General features: G+C 45.0%; 1 protein-coding gene across 2 annotated transcripts; it reads right to left on the bottom strand.

The window, feature by feature from the left end:
• Positions 1-34: 34 nt before the first annotated feature.
• Positions 35-14,741, bottom strand: LOC117455936 (uncharacterized protein DDB_G0286299-like). Of its 2 annotated transcripts, none has more exons than XM_034095582.2 (2): positions 13,302-14,741; positions 35-2,249 (listed from the first exon to the last, which is right to left on the bottom strand). In XM_034095582.2, exons 1-2 carry the CDS (start codon positions 13,907-13,909, stop codon positions 2,078-2,080), a joined length of 780 nt encoding a protein of 259 aa, XP_033951473.1. In that variant the 5' UTR covers positions 13,910-14,741; the 3' UTR covers positions 35-2,077. The 2 variants fall into 2 exon arrangements, with proteins under 2 accessions (XP_033951473.1, XP_033951474.1); XM_034095583.2 differs by having other exon boundaries at positions 59-2,249; positions 13,370-14,730.
• Between the last annotated feature and the right edge of the window lie 933 nt (positions 14,742-15,674).

The raw sequence follows: 15,674 nt of genomic DNA, 5'->3' as shown, positions 1-15,674 counted from the left end.
TCAGCCGTTGGTAAATTAAACTTTAACTCTAGTGTGACGTGCAGTGGAAACCCCAGAATAAGCCAGTAGGTTGTCTTTATTATGCTGTTCTGAAACAAAAACAAACATCTGTGCTCACTGTCGAGGTTTATCAGAGCCCAAACACTCAGTGTGTTCAGACAGTTTGGGTGTTCACCCAGGCCTGCAACAAAAGATTATTCCCATTATTAATTTGTTGGTAAATTATCAATTAATTGTCTCTTTTTTTTTTAAATATCAGGAAATACTAAAAATGTAAAGGACACATTCCCAATGCGACTTCTTATAATGTCTTCCTCCTTCAAACCAACAGTTTAAAACCCAATAATTAATAATTAATTTGTTTACAACAAAATAGAAGAGAAAGAAATCAGCAAATCCAACCATTACAGAATCTTCTATCAGCCAGTAGCTGCTAACTCAGATGTCTAGAACTCCTGGAGGAGGTGGACACAACTACCAACAAAAGCAAACATTGCCTGTAAAGTGTAACACTTAAAAGGCTTCTGTACAGCGTTTAAATGTGCGTCTGAAATCATGTCGTCTACATCAGCTGCTGACACAGGCAAGGAGCCTGAACTGACATCACAAGTTCTATCTTTTGGAAAAACCAGTTTGCATTCATTTGAACTATAAAGTAATGAAAGAGGAGGAGAATGTGAGTACTCTGGACTGGACATATTGAATATCTCTGAATACTACAGTACCCAGAAGCCTCAGCTGCCATTCTTCTTCCAGACCTGTGAAGCCTTCTTATTCGATGTCTCTGACAGCAATGTTCCCTGGGACTCGTAGTCGACTTCTCTCCCAGTGTTTGCCTTTGACTTTTAACAATAATGAAACGGTTTAAAGCTCAGTGTTTATGATGGTGAGATTCACGTCCAGATGAGGGTCAGCGTCCGTCGACGGGCGTAGCGCCTCTGGAGTCCTTAGTGCTGTGCTGCTGATCTGCTGCCTGGTACCAACAGCGTGTCACTCCTTTGGGCGAGAGCTCAATCTTGTTTTTGAGAAATGAGTGTGAACAAAGATGTGTCACCTTTTTTTTGTCCTCATGATTTTTGCATAATTAGCATCTCATTGCATTATAGTCTATATGGAAAACATTGCTTGCCCAATTGATCAATGTTGGAGTGGTTCTGGGGGATATTGAGGATGCAGATCCATTTCTGACCTTTCTAGTGTAAAAAATGGCAGAAAAGTGGCATCTTTCGACTGAGGAGTGTCCCAACCATTGGATAGAGGGAGCACACGGGGAAGAGGAGTCCCCTAGATCTTCCAGATAGACCCACAATCAGCCCATCGAGAGTACAAATACTGGGATCCTCTGTTTAAAAATACTGCCATTTTTGATCTTCAGACATTGATTAAGCATCCTCAATAACCCCCAACACCAATTTAGGCTATATTGCTAATTATTGGTAATTAACGCAACTTATGCTAATCATGCAAATTGCCCAAAATATGCAGGTTAGCATCCGACTGTGTGCTGGGGAGCCTCCAATACATTTCTCACACAACACTTTGGATTACTCAATGTTCACTTTCGGACTCCATGAGCTGGCAACGAGACTATACCCTATCCATATGGGGACAACACATAGCTATGGCTAGCTCCAACACCTTCTAGAGCCTCCGTTACCAGCAGCTGCACAACCGCTGGTGTGTTATGGTAACTATGGAATGGAACATCGGTGTCTGACGTCTATCTGGGATCAACAACTTGTTTTGGGATATATAAATAAAAAGGATTGACATGACAAATGACCAGATGATACTGATCATCATCATCATCATCATCATCATCATCATCATCATCATCATCATCATCATCATCATCATCAGATACTGAACCAGGAGCCACAATGTCCCATCGAAGCTCTCTAAATCATCTGCACATCTTTTTGTTACATGCCACCAATGTCTGTTTCTATAGCAACGAGATAAGACAGTGAAAAAAACATGTACAAACTGACAGTAATGAGTAATTTTCATATGGTTTAGGTATTTTGTTTTTCACATTCAAACCCTTCTCTGTTTTTCCACATGGAGTGAATCTACTTCACCCCCTTGTCCTTCTCCTCCTCCTCTTCTTCTTTCTCTTCTTCTGTGGTTTTCTCCTCCTCTCCGCCTCCTGCAGCCGGTTTAGTGTGGCTGTTATCTCTTGCACCTCCTTCTTCCTCCCCTCCAGCTTCATCTTCACCTTCTTTGGACTCTTCCCCATCGTCTGCACTCTGAAAATCCAAACACATGTCATTGCGGTGAGCAGAGGTCAAAAGCACAAAGCAATGTTCACCTGAAGAACAAGTGAAACGTTTCTCCAGACTTGGGACTTCTTCAGATGAAATATAGGTGGCATGGTTTTCACACAATGGCAGTTTATGTTTTGGGAATTGTTCAGACCGTTAGCTCGAGTGGATTATTAAAAGATACACCTTTATAACATCATAACAGCACAGCTAGAGTGGGGGAGCTTTCAAGTCTTTAGAAATAAATATTTTAAACCTGCTGTCAATCCCATAATAATATGTTTTACCTTTCATACGTCATTTTTGATTTGATAAAGTAGGTTGTTTTGTTGCCGTCTCATATAGACACGTTTATGATATTAAACAGACTAACGATCCGATCGTAGACCTCCGCCAAAGCGGTTCCAGGGCTGGTTCATGTGTCCAATGTGGCCCGGCCCCGGGAACCGGTTCAGCTCAGGCACCAACAACTAGCTGGCCGACAACGACAACAGCTGCAACAATTAACCTGAGCAACAACAGTTGATGGTGAGAGGAGTAGGTTGTTCCAGAATTAGAGCCAATATAATCAAATGGCTTAAACGCTGACATACACATACATGTTGCGGGCGTAGAAAGTGTCTGGAAGTTACCGGGAGTAGCAGCAGTATGACAAAGTCACAAATATAAACAACAGCCTCCCAAGAACATCCAATGTTGGATTTCATTTACCGATCCTGCAGACACCCGCTCCATGTGGCGGAAGTCCTGCAGCATGTGCCCCCTGCAGCATGTGCCCCCTGCAGCATGTGCCCCCTGCAGCATGTACCCCCCTGCAGCATGTGCCCCCTGCAGCATGTGCCCCCTGCAGCATGTGCCCCCTGCAGCATGTACCCCCTGCAGCATGTGCCCCCCTGCAGCATGTACCCCCCTGCAGCATGTACCCCCTGCAGCATGTACCCCCTGCAGCATGTGCCCCCCTGCAGCATGTACCCCCCTGCAGCATGTACCCCCCTGCAGCATGTACCCCCCGCATCATGTACCCCCCGCAGCATGTACCCCCCGCAGCATGTACCCCCCTGCAGCATGTGCCCCCTGCAGCATGTACCCCCCGCAGCATGTACCCCCTGCAGCATGTACCCCCCGCAGCATGTACCCCCTGCAGCATGTGCCCCCCTGCAGCATGTACCCCCCTGCAGCATGTACCCCCTGCAGCATGTACCCCCTGCAGCATGTGCCCCCTGCAGCATGTACCCCCCTGCAGCATGTGCCCCCTGCAGCATGTGCCCCCTGCAGCATGTACCCCCTGCAGCATGTACCCCCCTGCAGCATGTACCCCCTGCAGCATGTACCCCCCTGCAGCATGTGCCCCCCTGCAGCATGTACCCCCTGCAGCAGCAGCGCCTTACGGAGGAGATTACTTTTAAAGTACGGCAGACCCACAGTCACAGCTCTAATCCTTCAAAATGATGCCGGACTTCAGATTTTGTCCGTCAGATTTAATAACAACCACGCTAGTGCAATTTCTCCCGGTCACCGAGCAAAACATAAACATGGGCGGCTGCCATCGGCGAATGGCACCTTATTTACCGATGTGCCGGTGGTAAATAGGACTAACATCAGCCGATGTCCCAACAATGCAGTGGTTCTCAAACTCTTTGTCATTCCCCACTTTGAGCTGGTGGCCTTTTCAAGCCCCACAACATGTGTTTTGTAAATGTTGAAGTGAAATGCATCAACCTGGTGCCCGTTGAGAGCAACGTGGATTTACGGATACAGCTCTCAACACTCAGATGGAACAACCCAGTCTTACGGCATTTCGTGTTCACCAACACCATTTGCCCCTTTTTTTCGTATTGCACAGCACGATTTTAAAAGCAATGTATTTCTACTGGCAAAATATGCATGAATAATACAAATAAAACGTTAACTAGGTGAAAAAAGGTAAGATAAACTTTTAAAACTTGTTGAGAGCTAAAACTAGTCTTTGCTGCTGTCAAAGAGGAGCAGGGGGGAGAGGGGGGAGACAGGAGAGGCTGGTTCAGGAGCCCAGACACACTCACAACTATAAATGAACCAAAAACAAATAAACAAGTTTCAATGTTTTTTCATATTGGATATGGTGTGTTATTGGTTATGGCCATGTTTTTATGATTTTATGATTATTTAAATGTATACAGTTCTGTTTCATATGGGTGTAGTCTCTTTATTTCCCCCTCAAAGTGCACCAGATCGATGCATCTGGGGTAGTAGATTTAAAGTTTAGGGCTATCACTATGGGCAGCAACGCTGTAAATATTGACAAATAAATCCAGGAAAATGGCACAAAAGAAAACTGGTAGTGGCCTGGCTGGGTGTATAATTCCCGGCCTGACTTATTGTCCCAGTCCGGCCCTGGCCGTGACCCCATGTGTCGGGGCGTGGCTGGTGGGCAGTGGGCATTAGTTAGCTGACGTTCTCCGTGTCAACAGGACAGTCCGCACACACACAAGACCGCAATCATGGCAGAAGCAACAAAGCCCAAAATATATAATTTTCACTCCGAGTGGGAGAATGATTATTTTAGTCTATTCCAATTCAAAGTCCATCTGTCTCGTCTGCAATGCGAGCGTGGCTTTATCGAAGAAGGGTCATTTAGGAGCGGCATTTCAAAATAGTGCACAAACGCTAGGAGACGGAATTCCCTCCTAATTCTGCCCTACGCTCCAAAAGGGGAGGGGCCTGAAAGGACAGCTAAATGCACAGCAGTCCATTTCCACCAGGCCCAACAACAAGAGCAAGGCTGCTGCCAGAGCATCTCATCGTGTCAGTCACGTTCTTGTGAAACACATGAAGTCTTTCAAAGACGGCAGACTGGCAACTTTAAAAGTAGCTCTCGGTTCAAAAAAGGTTGGGCACCCCTGCCCTATACGATCATTTCCTGATAACGATGAAGCCATAGCCCCACCTCTGCTGCTCACTGCTGTAGCATGGTCAGTAGCAGTAGCAGTAGCTACTGACAGTAGATGTTAGTTCAAAATAGACAGCTCCACTACCACAACCATCAGCAACAAGTGGACATGGAGAATTACATGAACTACATGTTGCTAAATCCACTGCGGGGCATAAACAGAAGGGCAACCATGGCAACCATGCTCGGGGGTCTTCTTTGCTGCTTTTGGTGTATTTTGTGGCGGAAGTACAGCGCCACTTGCAGGCCCGGCATATGTACTACAGCGTCTCCAGCACTCCAGAGTGGTCTCGTGTGAACGGAATACTTGTTTGATATAGTATTCGGTTTGTTTCGTATGCGTTTGCGTGTAAATGGGGTCTGAAGCTGTGGTGGAGATTAGCACTCTACCCATCCTCTCCACCTGCAGCTGGACATAGGGGTGGGCGATATGATGATATATATCGTCGAGACGATATTAGGTCTCCACGATATGCCTTTTTAGAGATATCATATCTATCGTGATCAGTGTTGGGACCAGAGATGTTCACAAGTCTTTTTTTGCAAGTCCAAGTCAAGTCTCAAGTCTTTGGTCACGAGTCCAAGTCAAGTCTCAAGTCTTTGTGGGGTGAGACTTGATCAAGTCTCAAGTCTTTGGTCACGAGTCCAAGTCAAGTCTCTAACAAATAAAAGTCTCATGTCTCTTCTGGTTGTAATAAGCCTTCTATTGTCTGCTGCTATCCAGTCTGTTAAGAATACTGCACGCTATATCTAAGAAATTCAAAGCATGTACTGTGTTATTATCACTCCTATATCTATTAGCATACAGTATCAGTACTGATTAGTTGTTTGTTATATGATCACTTTAAACAGGCTATTGCAATACAATATGAGGAAAACATCACACTTTAGCTAAATGCAAACAACTTATAAGCAAAACACTTCAGAATCAGAAATCAGTTAACATTACATAGCTGATGCTGAGCTAAACATGTTTGCTAACCGTCCATATGCGTTAATGTGACTGACCTCTCCGGGTGAGTTTTCAAGTGCTGATGAAATTCGACGTTGTTGCGCCAGCATCCTTGATTTTGATATTGCAGACTTTGCAGTGTGCGCTCCTTTTGTTGGTGCCGCCGGCGTTTTGTTCGAAGTTTTTGTAGTTGAACCTAATTACAAGCGGTACAGCCGCAGGTGTGCCGCCGGTCGCCATTGTGTTACTACGAGGTAGTAACAGAGGCGCGCACGTCTGCGTAATGAGCCCGGCTAAAATAACTGGATGGCCTACCTGCCTGTCAGCCTTCCATCTGGGCACAAACTTATCTCGTGCCCTCATTGGTCATGTGCGCGTTCGTGTGTGTTGGAGGAGGCGGGCTCTATAAGGAAGTAGCAGCCTCTAGCAGATTATCTCCGGTTGTGTATTTTCAAATTCTAGCGATCTCGAGCCGGTTTCTCTCAAATGTACCTACCCCACCTTTAATACGCCAAAAATAGAAAACACAATGATTGTTCACGAGTCCCAACACACGAGTCCAAGTCGAGTCTGAAGTCTTTTGGTCACGAGTCCAAGTCAAGTCTGAAGTCTCTGTGTGTGCGACTTAAGTGCGACTCGAGTCCGAGTCGCAGACTCGAGTCCCCATCTCTGGTTGGGACTAACGTGTTACAAACTAACGCGTTACTGTAACGCAACTACCTTTTGCGGTAACTAATAACGTTACTAGTTACCTATTCAGTAACGCCGTTATAGTTACTGTGATTTAAATGGGTGCGTTACTGCGTTACATTATATGATGGAACCGAATCTCCCTGCGGATGTAGCTTACAGGCGAACACAGTGATGTCCTCTCACAGCACCATGGAAAAGTGAAAGTAACCAGAGAGGAGTGAAGATTGGTTAACGTGGGGTAACATTTCAGGGTAAGCCAATCAGAGACAGAGTTGGGCGGGTCTTGCCTTATGGGGAAAATATACAGACACACAAACACTTGCCAACACTAGTGTTAATTTCGTTGACTAAAACTATGACGAAATATGTTCGTCAACGATCTTTTTTCCCATGACGAAAACGAGACGATGACGAGACGGCAGTAAACAATAACTGTAACGAAATCATCATGCAATATCGTTAAAAAAAATGTAGTTTAATAAATAAAAACTAGACGAAATATTATCAAAGATAACTTTACATCTCTGATCAGTCAGTTTTTCTCCCAGCAGTTCCATTTCCGGTGCTGCGGCAGGGCAGCAGCTGTTTGTGTCTGTGCTGCGCGCGGCGGTACATTTGAATTACACCGGGCAGCGGCACATTGTTAACGTGAAAGACTCGTGTCTAACTAACTCATGGTCTAACTAACCTTATTCAACAGAAAATAAAATGGCAACAACAGGGCTTGGGAGCAGTGGTCGCACTCGCGTTAACCGAATACCCCCCCCCCCGTCAGCGCGAGTGAGTGATAAATTATGCACTCGACGGGTAATAATGGATTATGACGGAAATGTTACGATCCTGTCCGTCAAAATGACTGACAACGAAAAAGTCTAAAGCCACCACTGCTTGGGAGAAAGAAACTATGTGATATTTGGGCCCATTTTCACTACAATGAGGCGGAGAAAAAAAGCGAATGCATTGTTTCATCAGAAGGGAAGCAATGTGGCCATAACACAGCTGGTACAAACACCACACACCTGAGCAGATACTCTCTGCAAAGCTTCTCAATCATTCAACCTGTGTTTTTCAAGATATCAGGGCTCGAAATTAACTGTTTTAATTGTTATTATTTTTAAAGTAAAGTAACTTGTTACTTTTATAATTTAGTAACTAATAAAGTAACTAGTTACTTTTTTGAGAGCAGTAACTATAACTATTACTAGTTACTTTTTAAAAGTAACTTGCCCAACACTGCTCGTGATACAGAGAGTCACTCAGTCATAGAATGTGCACTCACTGTGAGTGCACCAGGGTATGATTTTCACGGCGGCCATGACGGCCATGCCATGTCACGTCATTGCCCCTCGGTCTGGCCGTAAAGCCCCGAAAATAATTGTACGTCCTACGGCCACCATGGCCTGTATGCCCCTCATACTGTTAAAATCTCGAAGTTGCTTTAAAAGCGTCAGAACAGTGGTTTCTGAACTGCATTATGCTGCGTTCACAACGGACACGATGCGAATATTCTCATCGCTCTAACCGCTGGAGTTTCACCGCGGCTGTCAGCTGTTTACTCCTGTCATTCAAAGAGGACGTGATGGTGAGGGGGCGGGGCTTATATCCATGTAAATACTGTGGTGGAAACCAACTACGACAAAATTAACCTATTTTACCGTGATTTAATTGTAATACACGTTTCAAAATGATGCCGAAGTAACTACATACTGATAAACCAAGCTGTCTAGTGTCTAGTCAGGATTCAGACAGTACTGCACTTCATTTATTGTTTTGGTTGATTCTGTTGGCTTATATTTTATTTGATCAATAAGGTATTTATATTGTGTTTCCCTTTTGAAACAGATGTTCAGTTATGTTAAAGTCTTTGATTGCACTTGAAGTCTAAAGTTTACATTTTAATTGTTTGGCACTGACTTTTCCTCATTGGTGTTTTATGTTTTACTTAGTTATGTTTTACTCTCCTTTTCATGTGTATTGATGTTACATCACTGCGAGTGCTGCCTAAAACAGAAAGTGCATTTTTATACTGAGAAACTGTGCCTTGAATATTTTATTTTATTTAGCAAGAGAGTGCACTTTACTTGGTGAAGAAACCAGTGTTAACGTTTGTTGTGTAGGTGTAGGCCTACCTACTTGAACACTGAGGAAGCCATATCAACATTCCTGTTGAATTGTTCATTCAGGGATTCACTGCAGAATTAAAACCAGCTTGAAATGGTATTTTGGTCTGTTACTTCTTCTTCTTCTTCTATTTTAGTTGTTGTTACCTTTTAGGTGGTTGTACTGTTAAGTAACTTGAAAAATAACCATAATAACCGACATGAAAAAATATCGTGATAAATATCGTCTATCGTGATACTGCTTTTTTCCACCTCTAGCTGGACAATAATTATCGGTCCGATATTAGGAATTATGACGTCATCCCGATAAACCCGATACCAGTATTAATAGCCCCGATAATATACAATATATTTTTTGGGTAAAAAAAAAGAAAGAAATACTGCGGTGTGGGTGGATTGGGATGAGGGGCGCTTGTTTTTCACTCGGCTCCTCCCGTTTTGCCAGTACTGTGGTATTAGTGGTTTAGGAAGAGGGGAGTTCTTCACAAATCCAGCGCTCCCTAATACTTCGAACCTGATCAGTCACCTGAAACATCGCCATCGCTACGATGGTGTGGTAAAAGCGTACGAAGACAATAATACAATACAAAGTGTATTTTTGTGTGTGTGTGTCTGCGCGCGCGTTGGAGCTATGTGCAACTCAAGGCATATTAGGGCTGTGCGATTATGGCAAAAATCATAATCACGATTATTTGGGTCAATAATTGATATTACGATTATTTTGACGATTATTCATTGACCATTTATTGAACTTTAAAACAAATAATATTTTACCAATAAACAAGATCAACAAATATGTTGGAGAGCACTTCCAAAACCATACTAAACATTATTAATATGATAAATACAAATAAATTAGACCAAAATAAATTAAATCAAATATGATGCAGTGCACTGTCACAACCTACTGAACACTCCTTAACATATAGCCAACATTTTGGTAAAACATATTCAACATATTCCACTCAGTTTAACGTTGAAGGCTGGCCAACCGTCATGGTCCAGAAGTAACAGGAAATAAATGTTGAACTACAATTTAAGACCAAATAAAAATGTTTAGGCCACCATGGCAAATGCTGGTAGGGCTGCTCATGTCATCTCTTAAAGATGTTTTGCAAGAAGCACCAGCCTGTTTACATGGTCTGGTTTCAGAGATGAGCGCAGGCAGGTGACAAGCCACCTGTACTGAAGACCCTCAGCCACGCCCGACACATGGGGTGACGCCGGCCAATCACAAAGCTTTGATGCGTTCAAGTGCATTATTCTGGCACAGGAAGATTACGTTACAGGACATTAACGATAAAACAGAATATCGTTGTTCTATTTTTAGACACATCTAGCGATCGACTGGTTGGGCACCCCTCGGCTCGACCATAGGTCTGTTGTGGTAGCAAAGTAGTCAGCTGAAGCCACATCTCTCTCAACTTCCCCACGGCATTTGTCATATAGTGCAGGCAGCGCAGACCTGCTGAAATAATACCGAGACGGCATCGCGTAACGCTTGTCCAACGTGTTGACAAGTTGCTTAAAGCCCTGGTTGCTAACAGTGCTAACTGGGCACATCTTTAGCGATGTGAAACGTAATGACAAAGTACTTGCAAATAGTGGAAATAGTTTTACCCTTCTTTTTAACGAGTTGCTGCTCTTGTTTTGACATCTTCGCTCGCGCTGAACACTCACACCACATGTCACTCCCACGTGGCCGAGTGGGCTTTTAGGGAGGGGCGAAAGCGCACCCAGCAAAATTATCGTATTTTGTCAATTATGCTGTTTTCATAATCGTTGCACGCCATAATCGTAATCGCGATTAAAATACGATTAAAATACGATTAAAATACGATTAATTGCACAGCCCTAAGGCATATGCTCGAACCGGAGCTGCCTGGACGCTGCAATCATGTTGCTGAGTGTGCTGACTTTTCGTACAATGTCCTGCTGTCTGCTTCCTGCATCAAGTCAAGTGCTCGGCGCAGTTGTGGCGAAATGTCGCTCCTTATATCCGTTAGCGCAGCTAGCTAGCACCAGATGCTAACAACAACAATGCACGTAAGGTCTCTCTCTCGCTCGAGCCACACACACACACACACACCCTCCCGGTCCTCCCGATGGCCAGTCGGTGCCTGCCGGTGAGCGTGGAAGTGTGGTCTGCCACAAGCGGGCGACAGGAGCGGGGCTGTCAGCATCAGCTTGTAGATGGTATTTTAAACTCGATGCGCTCTGAAACTACGGGGCGGCCAAGGTAAAAAAAATACACATGCGTTAATCGCGTTAAAATAATTAGTGGCGTAATTTTTTTTTTATTATCGGTGTTGAGAAGCAGGAAGTTATCGGTATCGGTATCGGTTTCAAAAAACCAATATCGTGCATCCCTAATAATTGTGCACACGGTGTATTGGCCACCTCACTGGGGAAGTTTAGGTAGGAGAATTCAGGAGGCCAAAGGACCTTTTCCTACACCCTTATATGGAATAACCTCTCCCAACACTTCTAAATAAAAACGGTATCTTGACAGGTGCCTCAGCAAAAAGCTTGTTAGAAACATAAAGAAAAAAATAGAAACCCTAGAAAGTACCTATATCCTTTTAAAGTAGGCTCAGGATGACACTATTATGTTTTCAAAGTAAAAGCAACTACTCTCATAAAAGGACTACTTTTAACAAAATGCATTTCTAAAAATGTTACTAGAAAATGATAATTTAAATATCTTACAAAAAGTCAATAAAATGCTTCACATATAAGGCAATTTTTTCTGCCCAATGATGACTTTTACTTTCTATACTTTGAAGCTCACCTATTATGCTATATTTGAGCAATATATTATAGGGCCAAATCTATACAAAACATGTCTCTGAAGTGTTTTTCTCAAAATACCAAACAGATCACCCCTATTGTACACACGTACACAAACATGTCGCTCATTGTTTCTGATAGTCCCGTGGGTCTAAAGCCAGCCCACATTTTTAGTAATGTCGTCATGACCGCAGCAAATCTGGATCAGCTCCGTTGTACCCCCATTTTGAGAGATTTGGGTAACGGCCCGTCTACACTACAGCGTCGACAGCGTCGAAAGCTCCAATCTGCTCCACTCTGCCCATTCACTTTCAATGGGGTGACGTCACGTAGCCGCGCTTTTTCGCCGAACTGAATTGTGGGTAGCAGAGCGAGGCGTCTCAGGCGTCTAACGGCCCGTCCACACAGCGGCGTGCGTTGACGCTTCCCCATTCACTTTGAATGGGGTGACGTCACTTTTAGCCGAAATGCATCGTGGGAAGCGACGTGGAGCGTAGCTGGCGGGGCTCGCTGCAAAAGTTGAGCAATGTTCAACTTTTGACGCCTCGGCGAGGCGTCAGCCAATCGAATCATATGCCAGTACAAGCTCTAGCCAATCAAACCGCTGCTTGTGTGTCAGGGGCGGGAGATTCATGTGATTGGTTGTTGGTCGAGTTTCAGACACGCCCGCCGGCAAGCGTCAGCGCACGCCGCTGTGTGGACGGGCCGTCCAACTTCTGTCGCCTGAGACGCCGTAGTAGCCAGCGCCAGCCAATCAAATCCCGTTTCCCAAAATCTGACAGCTGAAGCCGTAGCCAATCAAACCGCGTCTAAGCTGGGAGAGATATCCCGCCGTTCATTTCTATATTTCAAAAAAAGTCGGAGGAGAAACTAACTATCGCCGTAGCAAATCACCCGGTTTTGTATGACCAGACCCTCTTCACTACCGGGATACAAACCGGAGGAACCAGGCATGGAGGGAGGTGGCAGAGACAGTGGGGGAAACTGGTAGGTTTTCGCCTGTTTGGGGAGTTTATATATATATATTGCTCGCATAAAATCCCCGGGGGTTTTTGCTTTGTATGTCGGGGGCGGGAGATTCATGTGATTGGTTGTTGGTCGTGTTGCTTGAATAAAATCCCCAAGCTCCAGACACGCCCAGCTCCAAGCTATTTTTGGAGCTGTAGTGTGGACGCTCCGTAAGGGGGAAAAGAGAGAGGGTTGTATTTCCTGACACTTTGTGAGTCTCCTGACACACCGGGGACACATTTATGTATAAAAGACATAAAAAGTGCATTTTGCATGATAGGTGACCTTTAAGTTAAATGTTGCTGATAATACTTTTGTACTTAAACTTCAGTAAGACTTTGAATGAAGGACTATTAGTTGTAAATAAGTATGAAAAAAATTAAATGTAATTTCGAGAGTAATGTATCTATAGTTTTACTCCAGTAAAGCATGGTCTGAATAGTTCTTCCTAGTTAACCTGTGATAGCTGTATCAAGTCCCACTCACTGCACGTTAAAAGTAAAACTGACCCAGGATAGACAAGCATTATTATGCGCACATTTTACCTGAACCGGGTTTTACTCAGAACTGCAGTCAGACCCTGGGTGTGAAGGAGGTCCAGGAGGTAGCCTACCTGCGAGAGACGGATCCTCCTCCGGCTCGGGACCCGGGCCTTCATTCTCCGGGACAGCGCCAGCAGCTTGTTGTGTCTCTGCCTCCTCTTCAGCTTCTCCGCCTCCTCTCTCTGCTTCTCCTCCACACAATCCGAGTCGGACTCTTCCTGTCGCTTCAGCCGGATCCGCTTCCTGGGCTGCGACATCCTCTTCGGTTGGCTCGTGTCCCCCTCTTCATCATTAGTTGTGTCCTCCTCTCCGGGGCTGGAAGAAGAGGAGCTGTTGTCCCCTCCCAGAAAGGAGCGCTTTCTGCGGGTCACGGAGCGGCTGTCATCGCTGGAAGTCGCCCCGGAGCCGCTTCGGCCCCGGTCCTCCTTCTCGCTATCCTCCTCCGGGGAGCTCAAGAAGTCGGACTGGGATCCGGAGGAGGAGGATGTGAAGGAGCCTTCGTCACTGTCGTCCAGGATCGAAGCAGGCAGGCCGATCTGCTTTTTCTTCGATGCGTCCACTTTGGTTTTCCGCATGGAAGCGAACATTTTGCGCTTGTACAAACTCTCCATGTCTGCGCGTTAGCAGGGAGCAGTGACATTAAACAGAAACACAGAGCGGGAAGTGAACAGCTAGCGGGACAGCTAGGTATCGCGTCACAACCACGAAGGCATGCTATTGCTGTGAAGAACACAACATGGCGCGGAGCTCACCTCCATGAAGAGTTATGTTTACAACACTCACGGACACCTTCTGCTTATATGTGTTCTAATGTGAATTTTGAGCTAAATACGGGGTATTTCGTAGTTGTTTTTCCGAGAGCAGCTAGTTGTGTGTTATTGTTTTTGCTCATGCGTCTTCTTCGCCGTGAGGAATTACAGCACAGACGGTTAGCCCGCCCCCTGCGGCCAAGCCCCTAGGAAGTGCACCGAACTCTGAGGAAAATATTCGTTGTGGCTGTCACTGGCCCTTTCTCACTTCTCTTATTTTTCATTTCCTCGCTCCTCGGTCTCACCGGAAGTTGATTTGTCTGCGCCATCTTGAGTAGCGTCCCAATGGCCTTAGAGGCTTCTCAATACTCAAATTTCCCCTCCTCGACTCCCCTCCTCGAGACTTAGACCCGCCCACAGGAGATGCGAGCGGAGGACCGAGGAGGGGAACCGAGGAGAGAGGAGGGGAAGCAGCAGACGTTTAAAGAAATGAGAACTCCTCTCCTCTGAGCGGTCATATTAAAGCGACGTCCGTTCATTATTACGTGGCAACAGCTGCATCAGCTGTCGAGTGTTTTGTCATATTTTATAATCTCTGTTAGATCAGCTGAACATTGTTCCCCCACATATTTACTTTGAATTCATTGAGAGTGCTGTATAATGAGACAATAACAGGCTACAGATGCGGACACACACACACAAATATATTTATATAAATATATGCAATTTAAAGTATGAGAGCACTCTCATAATAACGTAACACAATCAGAGACTGGATATATCCCCCCCCCCCCCCCCCCCCCTCTCTGGTCGCTGAAATGGGGAATTGAAATTACGGGCCAAAAGTTGTATTTGCAAGTATTAAAAGTAAGGGCATCAAACCAACTGAGACCCGTCTGTCCGCGGCATCTGCGCACTGTACAACACACACATACACACTGTACAAAATGCGTACATGAAGCGCTACGTCATGAACGCAAGAAATCTACCCTCGTGGGGGCGCGCTCATGTGATTGGCTTAGAATTGAGGAGACATCTGATTGGCTATAGATAGAAATAATTACAAGTACGAATCGGCTGACCGTCAGGGGAGTCTCAAAAAACCCACACACGAATGCACAGCGATCCGTGCACAGAAAGCTGTTTGTGTTTGCAGGTTCAGGGGATTTAAACGGAAAACAAATATGTGAGGATCAAAAATACACATGTAAAACTTTTTTCTGTATTTGGATTTTATTTACATGCATATGAAACGGAATACATTTGTGTGTGCATTGAAAAACACAAGTGTGGATCCGGAAATACAAGTTTGAATCCTTTTGCGGATCATGAAATACAAGTGTGAATCCTTCTGTGCGCATGTGTGTATTATGAGACTGTTCTGAGCCCATACACAACACACTCTCACTCCATAAACGTCCAGGAGCGACGCTTGGTCAGGGTCCTGTGGCGTGCAGTTGTGACGCTCCTAGGCTCCTTCAGCTTCATAAAGGGACGCAAATAGCTTTCAACTGATTGCAATTTATTCCCATCTGCGGCGGGATTTGACGCTCATGGAAGCACGGCATCCGTTTGTGTCGGCTGCCCTTCACCATTCATTCCACTGGCTGGCGTCTATGTAACGTGA

This window comes from Pseudochaenichthys georgianus, chromosome 12 (assembly GCF_902827115.2).
Source record: "Pseudochaenichthys georgianus chromosome 12, fPseGeo1.2, whole genome shotgun sequence".
Classification (NCBI taxonomy): Eukaryota; Metazoa; Chordata; class Actinopteri; order Perciformes; family Channichthyidae; genus Pseudochaenichthys; species Pseudochaenichthys georgianus.
The sequence above is the reverse complement of the archived record's forward strand: the minus strand, read 5'-3'. Positions and strand labels throughout refer to the sequence as shown.

Coding starts and splice junctions, on each gene's coding strand:
- LOC117455936 (XM_034095582.2), bottom strand. CDS start 13,909: ATGGAGAGTTTGTACAAGCGCAAAATGTTCGCTTCCATGCGGAAAACC. Junction 2,250..13,301: donor CTGAGTAAAACCCGGTTCAG/GTAAAATGTGCG, acceptor TTGGATTTTCAG/AGTGCAGACGATGGGGAAGA.